Here is a 22141-nt window from a genome sequence, read left to right as displayed (position 1 = left end):
ACGGGGAGAAACATACATACATGACGTGGATGTCTCACCTGCACCCTGGCTTCAGTCAGTTTGGCCCGCTGTGCAAGCTCCTCCCTGGTGTAGATGTCGGGGTAGTGTGTTCTCTCAAACGCCCGCTCCAGCTCCTCCAGCTGCTCCACTGTGAAGGTGGTCCGACTGCGCCGCTGCTTCCTTTTCAATGGCAGGTTGAGCTCAGACTCCATGTCGGAACCCTCGTCTGAGTGACTCGCTGCTCCAACACAGGAGACACAACATGAAGGACAGGGTTACTTTGTTTTGTTATTTTTTCTCCTGAAAGAAATCTCATCTATCCACAGATACACTCTCATCTACTCGGTGCTACCGTATCCAGTGGTAAGCACCGACACCAGCGGACCTCAGGGCCTACGCAGGACGCACTTCTCTCTATAATTTGCCTCTTGTCAATTAGTCAATTGGATATCTTGTCAGCAGATGATATCGTAGGTAAGGTGAGGTAAAGATCTCTATTTTAACATGGGTGGTCAACACAAGCATGACGTACGTGTCTCCCCACCGCCCCAGTTCAAAATTCACACTGCAGGGTTTCAGAGCTGAAAGTGCCAGCTAACTGGGTTGTGATCAGGAAACAAATCCATTTCACCGGTTTTGTAGTCCAACGTACAAACAATTACACCACCACCTCCCTCACATCATACAACCCCAATGGGCGACAGGTCTGGACTGCAGGCAGGCCAGTCTAGTACCTGCACTCTTACTACGAAGCCACACTGTTGTAACACGTGCAGAATGTGGCTTGGCATTGTCTTACTGAAATAAGCAGGGGTGTCGCTGAAAAAAACATTGCTTGGATGACAGCATGTGTTGCTCTAAAACCTGGATGTACCTTTCAGCATTGATGCACCATCACAGATGTGTAAGTTGTCCATGCCATGGGCACTAACACACCAAATACCATCACAGATGCTGGCTTTTGAACTTTGCACTGGTAACAGTCTGGATGGTCTTTTTCCTCTTTTGTCCAGAGGACACGACGTCCATGATTTGAAATGTGGACTCATCAGACCACAGCACACTTTTCCACTTTGTGTCTGTCCATTCCAAATGAGCTCGGGCCCAGAGAAGGCGGCGGCATTTCTGGATGTTGTTGATGTATGGCTTTCGCTTTGCATGGTAGAGTTTTAACTTGCACTTGTAGACGTAGCGACGAACTGTGTTAACTGACAATGGTTTTCTGAATGGTTTTCCACGCAGTAAGATCTTACACAATGATGTCGGTTTTAATGCAGTGCTGCCTGAGGGATCGAAGGTCATGGGCATTCAATGTTGGTTTTCGGCCTTGCTTATGTGTAGAAAGTTCTCTAGATTCTCTGAATTTTCTGATTATATTATGGACTGTAGATGATGGAATCCCTAAATTCCTTGCAATTTTTAAACTGTTGGACTATTTTTTCACTCAGTTGTTCACAAAGTGGTAATCCTCACCCCATCTTTGCTTGTGAACGGCTGAGCCTTCTGGGGATGCTCCTTTTATAACCAATCACTAACTCACAGTTAGTGTCCTCAGTTCCCAAATGCTTATTGAGTGTTGTTAGAAGAAAATATTATGTAAAACAGTGGTAAACATACCACTGTCCCAGCTTTTTTGAAACGTGTTGCAGGCATCCATTTCAAAATGAGCAAATATTTGCACAAAAACAATAAAGTTTATCAGTTTGAACACTAAATATCATGTCTTTTGGTGTATTCAATTGTATATAGGTTGAAGAAGATTTACAAATCATTGCATTCTGTTTTTATTTACATTTTTCACAATTTTTCACAATGTCCCAACTTCAGTGGAATTGGGGTTGTATATCATATCATATCATATCATATCATGCCTTGGGGCAACTGTTTGTTGTGATTTGGCGCTATATAAAAAAATTGATTGATTGATTGATATCATATTGAAACAAGTCACCTTTGAGATTTTAGGTCCACGTTTCAAACCAAAACAAATCTCGAACAGGAGAATGTACAGAAAGTGTCAATCTAAATTAACCAAATTGAGGGCCAACATTCTTTCTCATTTATATCTAAACTAGCACATTGCACATGGCGATCCACAGGTTCTAGATTGGGTAGTGTTTATAAAATAGGTAGCTGAGATTTTTCAAGGGTGGTAATAAATTATGCAGTTTCTATAATGGTTTTAACTGAAAGTGCAAGAAATTAAAATGAGAAAGTTTTGTGAATAATTGTATTTATAATTTGTCACATTTAGTTGATGTCACATTTTACAACTGGCAAGGTTGAGACATTTCACTGTTATTACCTAATATACCTAATTTCCTCAAAAATATTAGTCCTGTCAATGTTCCGTTTTCGCAGCGTTCTTCTTTGACCCAAAATACATATGCATACCAATCGGCATATGTCAGCTCTCCCCAGTTTGTCCATGATCGAAGTTACACACACATAGACAAAGACTAAGTAGACTGAGCAAAAATCCATTTGTGGTGAATCCTTCAGGCTGCACACTTGTCCTTTTTAATTCAGTTTTAAAATCAAGGTATGTGCCTTTTATGAGTTATTGGCAAAGTTGTTGAAAGCAATAAATCTGACAGCTTTCAGGAAGGTTATAAGTCTCAATGTGGAGCAGCGCCATCGAGTCGACGCAGTCTCACACCCATCTTGTCACATTTTGCTATACCCTAACCGTAAAAATAATCATAGCCCGAACTCAGCAATAGATGAATGCTCCCCGATTTCACAGAGGTAAGCAGATAGTTTCTGTCTGTCATAAGAAATGATGCTGCTGTGTGTTTCCCCGCATATGTGATGTGAAGGGGCTGCCAATCTAGTCACGTAGTTACACAAAGGGTCGCTGACCATGTGTCAAAATGTGATGTGTTTGAAGCAACCAACATTTAAAATTTCATATAAATCTATAGATCTGTTTTGATAAATGAGGATAGAAATAGAATGTACAGAATCACAGTTGAATACTTTCAATGTTTGATGAGGCAACACAGAAGGGAAACGTTTTTGTATGTTGGGAATGATGACATTAAAATCATGACTGCAGAACCCGTTTGTGATCTGTGACATAGTAGGCTGTATATTTTAGGAAAAACTTACTTGATTTAAAACATAAATACTCCCGTAAATGACAAAGCAGATTAAAACAAATGTGTAATTTTGAATAAGTATCAATGTTTTTTTGACATTTCATCTACAGTGACAATATGTGTCCAACAGCCTTTGCAGGTCTGCCTTTGATCCCTCTTTCAGTTCAGCACTAATACCCCTGTGCGCGCCGGGCTGCTTCAAAAGGTCCATTGGCTCCTTATGAAATCCACAACACTTTTTGTGTTACACTTAATTAATTCCCCTCAGCATCGGACAAGTTGGTGTGCGACACTGTATTAGTTCCCCTTGCAAGCAACAATAAAATACCAGAGAACCCAAATAGCTCGGAGCCTCTCATGTGAAACTGATCCACGTCCGTCTTTGGGGAGTCCTCTGCTCAGGGTGGGGGTCAAGTTAACATGCTAACTGGTAAAGATACGTTTAAGCATGAAGGGAAGCAGCCAGTCTGATATTGTGAGACAGGATGCAGTGATCCTCTGGTAGATTCTGCACCGGGGGTGCGCGCTCTGTGACGTACAGCATGAGCGGTTCGGAGCCAGATCCGGTGGAAACAAATGGTGGGAGTTTCGGTGTTGGGTTTTGGGAGGGCTGTGGACTTTGGGTAGAGACGAGGCCTTTTGAAGCCTTCCCCCTCTAGTTCCTGAAGGAGGGCTGTTCAGGAATGCTGCTCCCCCTCACTCCCCTCGCCCCCCGACCTGAGCAGCGCACACGTTCCTTCGCATTTCACAGGGATTTGGGCCATGGGAACGCTGAGGCAGCCTGGAAAATCCTTAATCACTTTGGAATTACCTATCGATTATGACTGCTACCGGGGTTTCGAAAACCTTTCTAAAGAAGCGACACAGCGGCACCTCTGAGGTCGTCTCGTTGGGATCAGATCCTGAATCGGACCCTTTGTAGAGGACTCAAGCTGGCTCGTTGGCTTCGTGGCGCCATTAAATTGATGTATTACTTGTTACACGAAACATCTAAAAAGTAAAACAAATTAAAGTTTTTTTTTTAAATGGTGAAACATTGGCGACAATAGAATTATCGAGCGACAAATTTGTGAAAGGTTGTTTTTTTAAACCTCTTTTGCAACCACCTTCCTTAAACAAGCACGACCTACTCCTCCCGTCCTCTCCGCTCCTCGCCCCCGACCAACCAACACATCTCCTTTGTCTCCTTTCTCCCCATCTCTCGCTTTTCCACCCATATTTCTCTTAGTGACTCGCTGGCTCTTTGTTGCTCCATGGAGTCGAGGTCTTTGCCGGCGATTTGCACGCTCCATCTGTGGAATCCGTCATGGCTCCCTTGGCCCTTCACAGCGGAGGGCTGTCACCTGCCCCACGGGGGAGCCGGGGGTGGGAGGGCATAAAGAGGCTCCACAGAGGGCTTGGGGGTGAGGGGGCGATTGGATAGAGGCACAGCCAGGGGCACTGTAGCCCTTCCTAACCACCCCCCCCCCCCCCCCCCCCCCCGCACACACACACACACACACACACACACTCCCAAACCCCACCTCATTCCTCTAACTGTAAGAGCACCTGAGGGGGTGAGAAGGGCAGCGGAGGGGGACAGAGGGATCTGTTTTGGTGATTGTAAGCGTACCCACGGGTTCAGTCTTCCTGGGCATGTTACACCATCTGTAACCCCCCCACCCCCACCCAATGACAGACACATACTGAGGTTTCCCACACTGACTGTCCCACTGAGCTCTGCTTCCACACTGAAAAAAACTGGAACTTTAATCTACATTTTTAATTGACTGTAATTTGGTACTTCTAAATTTATTTATTTATTTATTTTCACAAAGTATAATCTAGTTGAAACCTTACTTTGAGAGAAACAAATTTTAGGTGTAAGAAATTTGTTTTGTTTTGTTTTTATGTTGGACCAAGTTTCAGTTTTTTTCAGTGTACATTGTTTTAGCGCTTGCATGGATGTCGGAAATATTTTTTTCCTTATTCCAGTTTCTCAAATTTGGCTAAATGGGTGGGTCTAAACCTGGGAGGGGGAGGGATTATTTATATATATATATATATATATATATATATATATATATATATATATATATATATATATATACACACACACACACAGTTGTATGCAAAGGTTTGGGCACCCCTAATAATTTTCCTTTATAAATCATTGGTTGTCTGGATCAGAAATTTCAGTTAAATATATAGCAGACGAACACACTGATATTTGAGAAGTGCAATGAAGTTTCTAGTATTTACAGAAAGTGTGCACTAATTATTTAAACAAAATTGGGCAGGTGTATAAATTTGGGCACCCTTGTCATTTTATTGATTTGAATACATTTAGCACTAATTATTGGAACACAGAATTGGTTTGGTAAGCTCAATGACCTTTGACCTCCTTACACAGGTGAATCCAATCATGAGAAAGGGTATTTAAGGTGGCCGTTTGCAAATGTTTCCCCTCTTTGCATCTCTTCTAATTAGTGGCAACATGGGAGCCTCTAAACAACTCTCAAATGACCTGAAAACAACAATTGTTCAACATCATGGTTTAGGGGAAGGATACAAAAAGCTGTCTCAGAGATTTCAGCTGTCAGTTTCCACTGTGTGGAACATAGTGAGGAAATTGAAGACTACAGGTACAGTACTAGTTAAGGCCCGAAGTGGCAGGCCAAGAAAAATCTCAGATAAGCTGAAGCGAAGGATGGTGAGAACAGTCATAGTCACCCACAGACCTGCTCCAAAGACCTACAACATGATCTTGCTGCAGATAGTGTCTCTGTGCATCGTTCAACTATACATCGCACTTTGCACAAAGAGATGCTGTATGATGCTGTAATGCAGAGGAAGCCTTTTCTGTGTACATGCCACAAACAGTCACTTGAGGTATGCTAAAGCACATTTGGACTAGCCAGCTTCATTTTGGAATAAGGTGCTGTGTACTGATAAAACTAAAATTGAGTTATTTGGACATAACAAGGGGCGGTATGCATGGCGGAAAAAGAACACAGCATTCCAAGAAAAATACTTACTACCTACAGTAAAATTTGGAGGTGGATCCAACATGCTGTGTGGCTGTGTGGCCAGTGCAGGTACTGGGAATCTTGGGTCACATGGATTCCAGTCAATATCAGCAGATTCTTGAGAACAATGTTCATGAATCAGTGACAAAGTTGAAGTTGCACCGCAGCTGGATCTTTCAACAAGACAATGATCCTAAACACTGCCCAAATCTACTAAGGAATTCATGCAGAGGAACAAGTACAATGTTCTGGAATGGCCATCTCAGTCCCAAGACCTGAATATTATTGAAACTCTGTGGTGTGATTTTAAGTGGGCCTCCATGCTCAGAAACCAACAAACCTGAGATGTTTTTGTAAAGAAGAATGGTCCAAAATACCTTCATCCAGAATCCAGACTGTCATTGGAAGCTATAGGAAGCATTTAGGGGCTGTTATTTCTGCAAAAGGAGGATCTACTAAATATTGATGTATTTTTCTGTTGGGGTGCCCAAATTTATGTGCCTGCCTAATTTAGTTTAAAGAATTATAGCACACTTTCTGTAAATTCTATAAACTTCATTTTACTTCTCAAATATCACTGTTTGTCTGCTATATGATATATTTAACTGAAATTGCTGATCCAAACAACCAATGATTTATAAAGGAAAATCATGGAAATCACCAGGGGTGCCCAAACTTTTGCATACAACTGTATTTTCTGGCTACTTAATCATAGGAGAGATTTGTTTTCTCTTGTTTTCAGCAGCCTTTATGCTTCTCGTGGACATGTCCAAATTCTGGGATAATTTCATCGGCAGGTTTTCAAACAGTCCAAGAGTTGGGTTGACCATTCCATTCAATATTTATGTCAAAACCACCATGTACAAAGCACAAGGACATTGTCATACAGCTTGCATCTCTATGTGGTGAACATGACATTCATAACTTTACATGATAGACATTTGATACTTACACCACAGATACCTCCTGTGATGTGGATTAGGTACATTACATTTTAGGGTTGTTTGGTTCATATTTTTTTATATTACTGAAGATGATGAGATTTCTCCTGTGAATGTCATAGGTACTCCCCTAAGATGTAGAACAGGTAATTAGGAGATAATTACATATTAGGGATGTTTTTGAACATTAATGAAGATTAACAGATTTTCATGTGAGCAATTAACTCATTAACAACACACAGTAGAAACTTGATACTTACACTATGTATACTTCCTGTGTTGTAGAATAAGTAATTATGAGAATTATATTTTAGCAATGCTTGGTGCATATTTTTGCATATTAATGAAGGGTGAAGATATTTCTCTTGTGAACACTGTAACTATTAAGAACATGTGGTGGGCACTTGATACTTACACCGTAGGTAGCCCCTGAGTAATTATGAAGTAATTACATTTTAGGGTTGTTTTGTGCATGTTTTTGAATATTAATGAGGATGGATAGATTTTTTTGTGATTATAATAACTCATTAACAACATGTGGTAGAGACTTGGTACTTGCACCATAAGTATACCCTAAGATGTAGAAGAGATAATTATGAGGTAATTACATTTTAAGGTAATTTTCTGCATGTTTTTGAATATTAATGGTGAGGAAGACATTTTTCTTGTAAAAACCACGACTCATGAACAACATATACGCCTGTGGAAATAAGGATGGAAACAGCTCCCCCCCCCCCCCGCCCCCCCCAAGGTTAAATTACTTTATTTTCCTTGACAGCATTTACCCAAGAGATACAACACGCTTCATTTTGTTAACAGAGAAATCTCTTTCCATCCAGCTTTCTTCTTTTAATACATTTTCTGGTACAATACTCAGCACTGACCCCGAGTGGTGGCACCGAACTGTGAACGCAAACAGCGGACAATCACTCTGACATACAGCAGCCACATAAAGACACGACATCTTCCAGTCCTTACTGGGAAATATTTTTCAACTTGGTTTAGGAGGAAAATGCCGTTGGTTTAGATAATCTGTTTTTCCCTCATTATCAAGTGAAGGGAATGAGAACGTTTTAGTGTAACAAATTTAAATTTGCCACATAAATTCCCAAGCACTTAGTCAATTAGTTTACGTTTTTTTTGCAGAGGATATTGCAAAGTTTGTTTTGATGTAAAACAATCCATAAATGCTTATTGCGTCTCTTTTCTGATGTTTTTGTTTGATGAGAAATTGAGCTGCTGCTGCGCAAACATCTGTGCAGTCTGTTTAGAATGACTGACCTGTGCATTCCGTCATTTTGTTAGCCTCAATTTGTTGAGGGTTGAGTCATGAACTTGAGTTTATTTTGCTGCACTGCACAGCTTTTACTCGCATCCCATCCAGGGACGGCCCTAAACTCTTATCTGCTTCACACGGTGGAAATTGGGGATAATACGCGCAGGGATCAATGGGCCAGTATAAGCCTATGTAGGACTTTGTTATAAGATAAGATAAACTTTATTGATCCCACAGCGGGGAAAATCACTTGTCGCAGCAGCAAGAGTTGTACAGTAGTAAAGAAAAAGAACAATATTTACATTAAAGAAAGGTGACTAACATATATTGCAATGTTTGCTGACGGGGTGCATAAATAGTAACGTGAACAAATTATGTGATAAATAGAATATAATGAGTATACGTATGTATAGATATGGTCAAATTATTGCACAGTTGTGCATGTAATAAAGCACTAAAAAGTGACGATAGACGTAGCTATAAAATAATAAGCCCCTTTGGCTGCTCCCTTGTTTTCACCAGAGCAGATCCAAGGTTGATCTGCATGTGGATTTGGCACAAGTTTTATGCCGGCTTCCCTTCCTAACGCAACTCCACATTACATGGAGACATGTGGCAGGGGTAGGGTTTCAACTATGAACCTTCCGCACTGAAACCAAGCCTACTAACCATTTTGCCACCACCCCTACGATGGTAGACGTAGTTCATGGTGCAAAATCAGCAGGTGATTATGTTGCTAGAAACATTTTTGAATAAACAGTTGAAATAAGTTCTGTTTTCCTCCAAGGTTGTAGCAGTCTATTACTGAAGGAGCTGCTTAAGGCTCCCACAGTCTCATGTAAGGGGTGAGAGGGGTTGTCCATAATTGATGTCAGCTTATCTAACATCCTCCTCTCGCCCACCACCTCTATGGGGTCCAGAGTACATTCCAGGACAGAGCCCTTCTGACTAATCTGTTGAGTCTCCTCCTGTCTCTCTCTGAACTTCCAGAGCCCCAGCAGATCACAGCATAAAGTATGGCTGATGCCACCACCGAGCCATAAAAGGTTTTATAGAACAGTTAGCTCAGTGGGATCTGAACTGGGCTACCAATATGTAGACCTGGGTTCAATTCCTGGTCATGTCTTTGGACAAGCCACTTCATGTGCACTGTCTCAGTCCACCCAGCTGTACATAATTACCGTTTTTGTTTATCGTGTTAGCTTGCTGGGTACGTTTGGCTTATTAACGGCTAATTTAGCTTTTCTACTATAACTAGCTTATTTTCATTATTTACGATTTTATTTTACATGGTGTAGATTTTTAATGATTCATCAGTTTATGTGTTCTTTTAAAGATATCAACATATAGTACCTAAGTTCTTAGGTTTCCATTTGATAGCATAATGATTATACCTTTTATTTTCCTATAGTATGCTAGCAGAGTTACTTTAGATAGATATCAATACACTCATAGCTTCTGTTTCTATAATAAAATACCAGATTTATAGCTTAGCCTACTAACTATATTTAATTTTACTACTAGTCTACATACTAAATTACCTATACTACAATCTTCTCCTGTGATGTCTTATCTTTCTTATGTCTTATTATTTATTATATTATATATACTTTTTTCTGGAGCCGCTTGAGTGGGTAGGGAGAGTTTCCATGGGATAAAAAAGCTTTTTAACCTACCATCCCTGGTTCTCAAGACTATGCACCTAAGTGGCTCTACTCTTTTCTACTCTCCTATTTTACTCTCCCTTTTAGATATTTAGATATACCCTTATATACTAGCATAGTTCCACCTTAGAATTGGAATATAATATATAAGATATACCTTACTGAATTTTCATGGGTACCAGCCATGCCTGGGGAAGTAACCTGTGAATGACTGGTGTCCTTTCATTGAGTCTCATCTGCTTCACACTATGGAATCCAGTAAAAAACACCAACATAGGCTTCGGGGCTGAGTCCTATATAGACCCTGGGGCCTATAATAGGATATAGAGCAGAGCAGGTGGATAAAAGTTGGGCTACCAATATGTAGACTTTGGGTTTGATTTCTAGTCGTGCTGTAAAAAGTCCACCCAGCTGTAAATGGGCAAATGAGAAGAAATCTATAATGGATTGGTGTTCCATCCATGGGAAGTCATACAGACTCATTTGCTTTATCCTATGGAATTGTGAGATGAGCACCAGCACCAATGGGCCACAGAGTCTATAAAGGACTTACTATAGGACTTTGTAATATAAAGCAACGCATGGACTAGTGATGTTTTTGGTTGCAAAGTTTACTGAAGGCGAGAACTTTTGTTTTTTACTTGGGGTTTGAGAAAAGCACACAAACACTGATGTGGTCTCCTTTCGGTTCTTCATGCATTTTAAGACTACTTCAAAGGAGCTTGTCAGCGCAGAGGTGTCTCCGTATTAGTGCTCCCTGTGTGTTTTCACAACAGTCAAGCATTAAAAACATTAGTGTGATCTTTGTCTCAATGAATCACACTGAATCAGCGTCAGCGCGCATCTCTTACCGACACAAAAAGGAAGAGACCAAAAAAATAGATGTGGTGAAAACAGCTTGAAACTTTTCCCCTGCTGTTCGGCATTTTTCCAGCCCTGTAAGCCTGTGGTTTGAGAGTGCCTCGTCGATCGTCATCGCCTCACTGTGCCTGAGATCTGATCGCATCGATCTGGCACTGTCAAATAGCCTTAGCCAATCAAATTATCCACTCAAGCCTTCATATCGTCCCCTTTCTGTACACATGTGCTATATCTTAAAATGCTGTGTATATAACCCTCATAAACACATAAGTTCTCTCTGTGTACTTTTCTTCCACCTCAGCGTAAAGGAGCGGCGGGGCGCTGGCTCTCATCAGCTTGTCGAAATACAAGGAAATACAAGCCTTAAAAGGGTTAAATTATCTGAGCGGATAAGGAAAAGCAGCCTTGGTGAAAAATCACCCGGGAGCCGGGCGACATTAAGCCGCAAAATAAGAGAGAACTTGGACACAGGGGGTGAGGGGGGGGCTAATGGAGAAAAGAAAACTGTTTAATTTAACCAAACTGAGGCCCTGAGAGGCATACTAGTGCAGGGGACTCCAAGCCAAAACAACCTCTCTGGAGCCAAGAAGGTCTAAAATGGCCCCTGCTGTGCAACGCCATCCCAGGAAAGAGAGAGAGAGAGAGAGAGAGAGAGAGAAACAAGCTGCAGAATGGAGGATTTAGCTGAAACAGACTGTTGGAGTGACTACAGTGCTGCTGGATGCATGTGGGAGCCGGTACAAGCCCGGTCGGATCTGCACACAAAGGCTTAAATATGTCCGCAGAGACGCGTGACGCTGTGCTTTGAGCGTGTGTCAAAGTTAGACTTTGGGCACTTGAGGGAATTGCCTGACCATATGTGGGCTATTTACACAATGCCCTGGACATCCCGCCAACTCTTGCACAGCTTTGGTTAATAGCGAGAGGAAACTGAACCTGTGACACATTGCTACCCCCCCACCCCTTTTCCCCACATACCCTACTCAAAAAAACACAAAACAAAAGGCAGAGGAGACAAATGCGCCATTTATTTGGGCGGACCGACCGCACTGCTCCTATTCAGGGCCTGTGGAACTAAGTGACTGGCCGACTGCATTAAACAGTATATAGAAGTCAAGGCAGGCAGATGCTGCGCCAGATAATGGCTTTCCTGACAGCTTATGGACCCATCTGTGACGCTTTCTGGTGGGTTAAAAAGCAGGGGGGGGGGAGTGCTCGCGTGCATGTAGATTTGTGTGCATTTGTGTGTGGAGGGTGGAGGTGCGACCGAGGAGGTCGGCGAACTAACTTGACTCGTTAAGGAGGAGCTCCAACCTTTGCAGCTGCTCTGTAAATGAGAGTGTGCCAGCGCGGCGTTTATGCCATCACGTACACGCTCACATGCACGGTAGATGAGCATGAAGCCGCAAATACACATCAAGTAACGTCTGCAGACAGACAATGGCGAACCTTTTGTCAAGAACAATCCAGTTGCCCAATGCATAATGGCGTGACACAAGGCGCAAAAGTGTCCGACGCTGACAGCAAAGAGTTATGGGAGTCACGGCAGGGGCAAAGGTGACGGCACCAGGAAAAGGTTACCTGTCATTTGTATCTAAATATGTTTCTAACCCTGTTTCCTGTGTTGATCCGTGGGAGGCTGCCCTGTGACTGAGTGGTTTTTCATTCTTTAAACGCTGAAAATTACTCAAAATTCTTGTCAGCATGAAGGCTGAAATTCAACAAAATGAGCGACATGCAAGCTAACAGCTGCTCTTTGTTTCTGGAGTGATGCCGGGGTTGTTTGACAGTTGCGTCTCTCTTCATCCTACTCATGTAACGCCTCAGCTGACTACTGCAGCCAGGTTGTGTAAATTAATCTCACCATCCTAAAAAAAAAAACTGAAAAACAAATGTAATGTTGTTATTTACTATAGTGCTAAAGACAGTTTTTAGCACAACCTTTAGGACCGTACATATCTTACACCCAGAGCTAAGTGTCTCATTGCTAGCTTCCAGTGGTGGGTAAAATTCAGCTAACAGCTAATTAGCGATGCTCACCTTTTCATTCACAGATTAGCTCTTCAGCTAACTTTGAAAACTCCTAGTGGAGCAGTTCCCACTAAATTTATCCCCACCAGCTTCAAGTTAGCTAACATTTTTTTTTTTTAATTTAAAGCTCAATAGTCATGAACGTTATATTTTTTCTGTTAGAGTGTATACACTAATCCTATAAATGAAAATGGTGCATTGTGCAACGGCAACAAGCATCACCTTGAGGAAGAGCAGGAAGTCAAACCAGATTAAATAAATTAGATTATTCAAATTATTTTCCAAGTGCATTTATATTTCTTCATTTCACTTTACCAGTTTAGCAGTAGCACAATTTTCAGTAAGAGGATTAGCAGTTATCAAAGCTAACTTTTAGTTCTGCTAAGCCCGCCACAGCTAGTTTTCACCCAGTCATCATAACACTATAATATATACAATTAGTTTGAAATGTTCACACAAGCAGTACAAGAGAAAACAGGTTTTCTTGTCATGTTCCACTGGTAGAACAGCTTTCTTTTTATAGTGATATTTTACTGTGGAATAGTTGATCATTGTACAGTAAAACTTGCCTAACCGTCATCGTATAACAGGGGTGTTACCGGGGGAGCACCCAATGAAAACTCAAGATAAACTGATGTACTACTATTTGACAGCAAACATGCGATATCCCATGTGATTCACAGCTGGAGATAGACAGCCATTCACAGAGAGATCTTTACATATGCTTCATCTACTGTATCTAGCACTATGTGTGACTGGTGGATTCCTTTGCCAGTCTAAACTACCCAATGGGCACTCTCAAATTACTAGGGACCCTCCCATTCTTAGTTCAACTGCCATCTTCTCACTCGTGTTGTTGCAACAATAATTCTGAATCATAAGCACATTTCAATATTTCAAACAGCTGTATCATAAGCACTTCGAACATTTGTCAAATTATGCCAATAAAAATACATAGGTGGTTCATTAAAAAACAAGCAGCTCCCACTCCTGCAAGTGTTGTCTCTGTGTCTGAGTGTTACATCCATGCTGGGGCCTGGGACTGCCTGTGAATCACCAGCAGATGCACAGTACTCCAGCACCTCTGCACCCATGCTGGGGGCTCAAAACATCTGTGCTTCCCATGTTCAGGTCCCCGGCTCTGCTGTGTCCACTCTTCCAGACTTAAATATGGATCGCCCATCTGAGCCCATTTTAAGCAGTTAATCTAAGCGGCCGTTTGGTTACATTCAGAGGTGTTTTAACAGCATGGTATCAAACTCTACCATGGCTTGAATATTCAGTACTGCGTGATGCCACCTTCTGCTTCGCTTGTCGCAAATTTAGTTCTAATTGTTATCGTGAGGACAAATTTACTAAACGTGGCTACACTAATTGGGAAAAAAGCACACTATACAGTGGCTTTTACAAACATGCAGCAAGCATCTCAAAGACGGGAAAATACTGTCCATCTGCTGGGTCATACCCAAGTAGAAAAGAACAGATACTACATTAAAAGCATGGGTGAAGTCATTCAGTTTCTCACTGTTAGTGAACTCGCTCTGCATGGGCATAATCACAAGGATATGGATGAGGAGGGAGCCTTTACTCAGCTCACTGATTATACTCTCAAAAAAGATTCTAAACTCACAGATATCACAAAATTCATCCCAGAAAATGTCAAATATGCTCATTTTCCACATTGACCCGCATGCTCAACCCTCTCTGCTGATCAATGCTGCATCCAGTGAAGAGAGATGTAGTCATTTTGTCCCATGAAAAAGACATAACAAACTAGAGACATTCATCAGGAAATGCCCCGGGTGCAGTATTATTTTCCATGCAAAGTGCAGTAATATGTACTTGTATGGGGTGGGTATGAAGCCTTATGTGTTTGATGTAAACTGGGATATACAATGAAAAAATTGGAGATTGGCATAATATTTATTTAGAGGATGTGGCAAACAGTGACCATAAAAAGCCGGTCACGGTCGCCAGCCTTCAAAACAAATGCAACCACTGGTGACCTTGAAAAGTAGGTCAAGGTCACTGGCTTTTGAACCAATGCGAAGTACTCCTCCAAGGCATGTACCCACCAAATATGAAGTTTCTGCAAGCAATAGGTGCCGAGCTACGTTGCGTGCAAAGCTACATTGCGGCGAAGGATTTGACAGTTGTGACCACTGGTGATCTTGAAAAGTAGGTCAAGGTCACTGGCCTTCGAACCCATGTGAATTACTCCTCCAAGGCATGTACCCACCAAATATGAAGTTTCTCCAAGCAATAGATATGAAGCTACGTTGAGGCAAAGGATTTGACAGTTGTGACCACTGGTGACCTTCAAAAGTAGGTCAAGGTCACTGGCCTTCGAACCCATGCGAATTACTCCTCCAAGGCATGTAGTAATCAAATATGAAGTTTCTCCAAGCAATAGGTGCCGAGCTACGTTGCAGCGAACGAATTGCAGCCGGACAGACAGACAGACAGACGAACTGACAGAGGACAGACAACCCGGTCTGTCCTGATTATATGCCCCGCCTCGTGGCGCATAAAAATGTTGGCATGAATCAATTTGTGTCAGAATTTGCCAAGGCTAGCTACAGACTATCCCTGTAGATATTGTCTGGGTTACTGTAAATATCTAGTTTCTTCCCTAATGACTGCACATCTCCTATTGTTATATGTTCTATGTTCTACATTATTAATGTTTACCTTAGTTTGTTAGCTGTCACCTGCAGTCTGTTAGTCTGTTAGAGAGGGAAACAAATATTTCAAGATGTTGTGCATGGTTTATTTTATGCCAATTTAGAGGTCCTCCCCCAAAAAAGGACAAATCCCACCCAAGCTTGGCATCCTGGCAATGCCTCTGTTGTATAAACCGGACAGCGGTGGGCACAGCTAACCGAAAAGTTAGCTTCGATAACAGCTAATCGGCTAACTGAAAAGTTATCTTTTATAAAGCTAAACCGATAAACCACCCAAAAATTTATCAGAAGCTACAGCTAACCGATAACACCACAGTCACAAACCCAAACAATGAATCCCCACTTCTGTCTTTGTGCGCTCTGCCCCCTGCTGGAATCAGACTTCAAAAATGTTTATTAATTGTTAAAACTTTATTCATTAAGCCTGCAATATGTTAGCGGCCTAAAAATGATTAGACCAAAATTTAACGGGAGATAATTGGTCCATTGATGGTTTTCAAAGTTATCTGAAAAGCGGTTAGCAGATTGGCGGAACTGTGCCCACCACCGAAACCGGATACTCACACTCACTGGACAAAAGCAAAAGTCCCAATGCTTTTGTATGGTTTTCCATGTAATAAACACCATTTATACTGGATTATGTATAACGGATTTTCACTCACATTGGACAAGACGTCCTGCCCCATTGCAATGTATTTCCATTAAAAACTCACATGTACTGGACAGAGCAGTCTGGACATGCCCAGTAACAGAGGTACAAAATGAAGTTCAGCACTGACACTCGCTGATTTGAGGAAAGCGGGCACTGTATTTCTGTGATTAAAAGACCGGGCATTTATTTTTTTCAAAATGCGCTCAGACACGGTGCCTAAACAAGGCCTTTATTCAAAGCTGGTGATTATTAACAAAATGCTGCTTGCTGTCTGCACTGTAATATGGTGTTAAGTTTCACACATATCCCTGGGTGTGACGAACCAGACCACTTTAGATCACAGCCCTCTGCCTGGCTGCGAACCCTCCCCATAGACTGACACCTGCTAAACGATTGAGACCGCAAAGGCTGTGATTTGTCACTTTTATGTTTTCACTCCTTCCTCTCCTGTCATATTTTAAAAGTTTTTGCAGTGCATATGCTGATTACATTTCGATTATGGATCAAATACGTTTGGCAGAAAAGTCCATAAACTTCACAACACAGAGTTGGAAAAAGACGTTCAAATGACCTGCAATTAATGGAGGGAAATTGTACGTATGTATCGTTGGTGTGGAGGTTAATGATTGGATAAAGAAGTGGAGGTCGTTGAGGGACAAATGAATCCAGAAAAAGCCAGTGTTCCTGTGGCAAATTGCATAAAGACGTGACAGAACAGTTTAAAAGGGTCATGTGCACGTCAGCGTCATTGCATGGCCATGAGTTATAGAGTTGCGGAAGGATAAATCAGGCTTTAGGATTTTAAGGTACCACTCCACAGCTGACTTAGGAGGAGGTGATGGTCTAGTGGTTAAGTGTTCAGCTTGAGACCAGATGATCATCGGTTCAAATCCCAGCCTGACTGGAAAATCACTAAGGGCCCTTGGGCAAGGTCTTTAATCCCCTACTTGCTCACGGTGTTTAATGAGCACCTTGCATGGCAGCAGCCTCAAATCGCGGTAAATGGGAAGCATTGATGTGTAAAGCACTTTGAGCGTCTGATGCAGATGGAAAAGCACTATATAATTGCTGTTCCATCATGGTACATATTTAAGCAAACTGGTAAACAGTTATGCTGTGCTGCTGGTAGAACACACACACACAACTGTGCACACAGTTCTCTGCATTTCAAGCCTGCATCACATTTCAACAAAAGTTGTAACTGGTACAATTTAGGGTTAGTAATGAGGTAGTTAAATAATGAATTAATTAATAGTTCAAGTTCAAGTTTATTTGGCACTTTGCAATAAAATAAAACAAAACAAAATAAAACAAAACAAAACTGATTTCTCAGCCAGTCAATCCATGCAACCGAAAGGGTGTAGGTAGAAGCAAAGCTTACATACACCTTCCCCTTTTACCTCAGCAACTTTTACTTATTACAGCAAAACCAAAACAAAACAAAACAAAGTGAGCAGAACAGCAAACACAGACATCTTAAAATAATCAATAAACTCAAATTCCTCATCATATCCACACCAATAACAAGGCCGTATATAGAATGTGAAAGGGGGGGTTCAAATCCTTGAGCTGGGGTCCAGGTTGAGGGGCAACACCCTTGTGGGGGGCTCAGGGGGGCGAAGCCCCCCGTAGCAGAAGCTTTTTGAGGATTTCGAGGGGTAAAAAGCTACATAAATTTCATTTGAAACCCAAAATGTATCATTTTAGAAAATACATTTTTATATACAAATAGTCCTTGCTTGGGATTGGATCAGTTGCCATAAGAACCACCCAGGAAGAACCAAGATAACATTAATGCAAACTTTATACACAAACACCTTAACAATTACATAAAATATACCTGTAAAATACATAAGCATTTTTAAACAGGCACCTACAACAAATATCATCATATACATAATAATAATTGGGAGCGAATTTTCGCAGCAAAAGTCCACCCAAGCAGAGCGACACACCGGGTGAAGGAGGCGCATCCATCGCCTGGCGAACCACGCGAATTTGTAGGCACTTTTATACAAAAGAACAAAATTAATTAGTACTGTAAAGGTACAAATATTCGCTGGGATTATATTTCGTGTTTTTTGTTTTCAATCATATTTAGCGGTATTAATATTCGCGTTTACATTATGAATATGTACATATATGTACGTTATGTATTAAAATAGCGGTATTTAATTTGGCAACCTTGTTTAACTCGTGAAATTCGCATAATAAATCCCTCTCGGGGGGGATTCAGGGGGTTCGGTTGAACCCCCTGAACCCCCGCTATATACGGGCATGAATAACAGCACACATCGCACAATCCCCAAAAATATACAAATGAATCACTTAATTGTCCATACTTTAACCAACAGCTATATAGTCTTTCAACCATGACTTGAATTTTCAGAGATTTTAGACAATTTTCACATATTCAAAAAACATCAGTTCCTTATGTTGGCGTTTAAACTGATTGACATTTGGACATCGCTTGAGTTCCTTTGCCAGATTATTCCATATTTTAGGGCCACAAGCAGAAACACAAAAGCCTTTCTTGGTCGTTCTAATGCCAGCAATTTTAAAATGATACAAGCCCCTTAAATCATATTTTCCCTCTCCCTCCTTAAAAATGTCTTGAATTTTGAGGGGCAGTTGGTTATTTTTCACTTTATACATTAATTGCACAGTTTTAAACTTAATCATATCATGACGTTTTAATATTTTAGATTTAATAAACAGTGAATTGGTGTGACCTCGATAACCTACATTGTGAATTATTGTTAATGCTCTTTTTTGAAGAATGAATAATGATTGCAATGTGGTTTTATAATTATTGCCCCAAACTTCAGCACAGTAAGCCAAGTAGGGCAATGATTATAAAACCACATTGCAATCATTATATATAATAGGCCTTTCTGTGTGGAGTTTGCATGTTCTCCCCATGTTTGCATGGGTTCCCTCTGGGTGCACCGTCTTCCTCCCACATCCAAGGACATGCAGGTTAGGTGAATTGGAAACTTGTCCATAGGTGTGTGTGCAGGTGTGAATGTGTCTGTCTGTCTATGTATGTGGCCCTGCAACAATCTGGCGTCCTGTCCAGGGTGTACCTCACTCATGCCCTGTGACTGGTGGGATAGACTCCAGCCCCCAAAGCCCTCCTCCCCGACCCTTAATTAGAATACGCGGGTATGGAAGATGGACGGATGATTTGAACATGGAAGCATTTTATCGATGTACACACCAAAAACAAAACAAAGTGAAAACTAACCTTAAAAGACAACTGAAGCTCCACAACACTGAGGTTTGCATGAAGATAAGCTTATCTGGCTGTAATGTTAGGTTAGCTCATTTGTTTGCCTTTTATGATGAAACATTTGAATTTATGGAACATATCTGTTTAAGATGTTGCCAAATGTTTCTCACAAGTAAATTTAAGTTCAAACTGACAGTTTCTTGGTACCCAATGAAGTATCAGTTTGAAAATTCAACAACAATCACAAATCAACAAAACTTTTTGGTTTTAGAAGCAAACAAAACACCACAAATGTTTGCATGAAATGTAAATGAAACAAGAGCAATCCCAGATTTCAGACGTCCACCAATCCAGATCTGGATCACCTCCAAAATTCAGTGGAGTCTTCAATGGCCAAATATCTATCTGTGGTGCAAATGTGGTGAGAATCCGTGAAGTAGTTTTGAAGTAATCCTTCAAAATCTATTTAAAGGGAAATCTTAATCCAGAATCTGGATCTGGATCTGGATCACCTCCAAAATTCAGTGGAGTCTTCCATGGCCTAATAATTTTCATCTAAAATACAAAACATTATTTTTGACTAAAATTAAATAAATTAAAATTGTGTGCCAACATTTTACAGTGATCTGGGAGAGGGTCCATTGCAGAATCTGAGAAAACACTTTTTTTGACCCAAAACCAACCACTCTGACAAATATCAGTTAAAAAAAAAATCACCTTTCTTTTCTACAGACACACAAACCAAAAACGTAAAGCTTAAAGGTCACCCAGATATTCCCACATGGTTCAAACACATATTATTTACACCTCCGTGTCTTAATGAGACACAAAGGCCAAATTAGTTTACAAAGCTCTGAGCAGAAGTCAGGCTTCATCAGTCATGTGACTGACAGCTGCCTGTCCCCCACCGGCGCCACAGACGCTGCATTTACTGGCCTTTGCAGACTTTGACACCGGAGCCTAACCCCAAATCCGTTCACACATATTCGCGCACATGAAACCGGCCGTGCTCGCAAACAGGGGCAGATGCACAGACAGCATGCACGCACTCACACTTACATTCTTCCATGCTTTCTCAGAAACGTACACATGCAAAAAACAACACGCCCCCCTCCAAACACCACCTACAACCCCCACCCTGGCTGTTGTGCCTATAGTGCATACTTGCACCAGATAAAAAGGGGGCCTTATTCTAAGGCGGCCCATTCTACTTGACCTTCGCCAGGCCTTTTCACTCTTTCACTCTCTTCAAACCGTCTTTGGGGCGCGTTCACTTGCAGCTCAATGTGGCTAGTCCATCACATAGCAGGGGGAATACCCCAAATACCCTCCCCTGCACCCCTCCCACCTCCAAAAAAAAAAAATTCACTCTGACTTCAAAGTTGGTGTGCATTCATTAATTGCCCTTTGAATTGATATCAGAGGGTCACAATAAAAGTGTGAAAGGAAAAAGAGGCTTTAATGAAGCATAGAGCGGCCATTCATTTGCAGATAACCATGTTTTCATGCATGGATAGTTATCGTGCATGAGCTTATTAGAAAAAAAACTCCCGACAGAGGGCGGAGAGTGCAAGACGGGGCTATAGGGACAGAGAGAGCCGCAGGGTAGAGGAGAGCTATTTGGTGCTCACCACTTGGCCCTCGTGGCCCCTTTTGCCCTCGTGTCCAATGATTCACTGAGCGATACATTCATTCTTTCGACAGACAGACAGAGCCCTCTTCACCAGACGCTGGGTCAGAGCAGTGATAGCCAATAGTTGTTTCAAGATTCATCAAGAGGAAATCGCTTTCATCTCCGCCGGTTTGGATGAGACAAGTCATTAAAGTGAAATAAATAAGTCAATATTGTAAAGTGATGACTTTATTCTTCGTTATTCTTGTCCATGTTCTGGACAAGAAAAAAAAAAAAGAGAAAATATGTGAAACAACTTTACCCAAGCTACCGTAACCTGGTAGGCCTTGAACATCTATGAATTGTACAACATATTTGTAGAGTATGAACGATACATTTTTACACTTGGATCCAAAATTTCACAAGTTTATTGAAACAAGTTCTGAACACAACAAAAACATAGTCTTAAAATTGACACTAGTCTCAGGCTGTTGCTTTACAGTTACATTTTCGCCCTTTGAGATTGACAGAGACTTGGGAAGAATTAATGGGGTCATCAGGTCACTGGACAGCGGTGTTTGGTGATGCAGTTATCTTTGCAGAATCAAGGGGCCACATATTTTCCATCTGACTAGGTTTTGAGACTTGGATGTTAATCTGTGACTTAAGATGATGATTAGGTGTCTTTGGTACCCAGTCTCATCAGAGGATCCTTTGGTACCGCTGGAATGATTCTGTATCAAACAAGCAGTTACTTCAGGACACTAAAATGAGAAGTATCACTTAGATTGTGTGGAAGCATCGGCTTCAACATTTTGTCCATGCGGTGACTGGCGAGTTACTCTGTGCATGATCCAGCACACAGGTGCCTGAGTGTTAAGGACCCCAGTGACTGGGCAAGGCCAAGGAGACACTCATGTTTCATCAGGCTGCAGCAGATACATAGACAGTTACTTTCGAAAAAAAGTGGGGTTGGATGGACCAGTTGGCTGCCTAGGTGGTTTCCATCCACAACCCAAGGTGGTTCTGTTGTGTCATGGATGCAGTAAGCACAACATCAGCACGTGCTCCCAGACTTG

At 41.5% G+C, this 22141-nt stretch overlaps 1 protein-coding gene across 1 annotated transcript in view; it reads right to left on the bottom strand.

Annotated features, from left to right (window-relative positions):
- pax3b (paired box 3b) overlaps positions 1-22141 on the bottom strand; it is a 71727-nt gene that overhangs the window by 36721 nt on the left and 12865 nt on the right. The window contains 1 exon segment of the mRNA XM_034167830.1: positions 39-238. Coding sequence (XP_034023721.1) covers positions 39-238 — 200 coding nt within the window.

Source organism: Thalassophryne amazonica, chromosome 4 (assembly GCF_902500255.1).
Source record: "Thalassophryne amazonica chromosome 4, fThaAma1.1, whole genome shotgun sequence".
NCBI lineage: Eukaryota > Metazoa > Chordata > Actinopteri > Batrachoidiformes > Batrachoididae > Thalassophryne > Thalassophryne amazonica.
The sequence above is the reverse complement of the archived record's forward strand: the minus strand, read 5'-3'. Positions and strand labels throughout refer to the sequence as shown.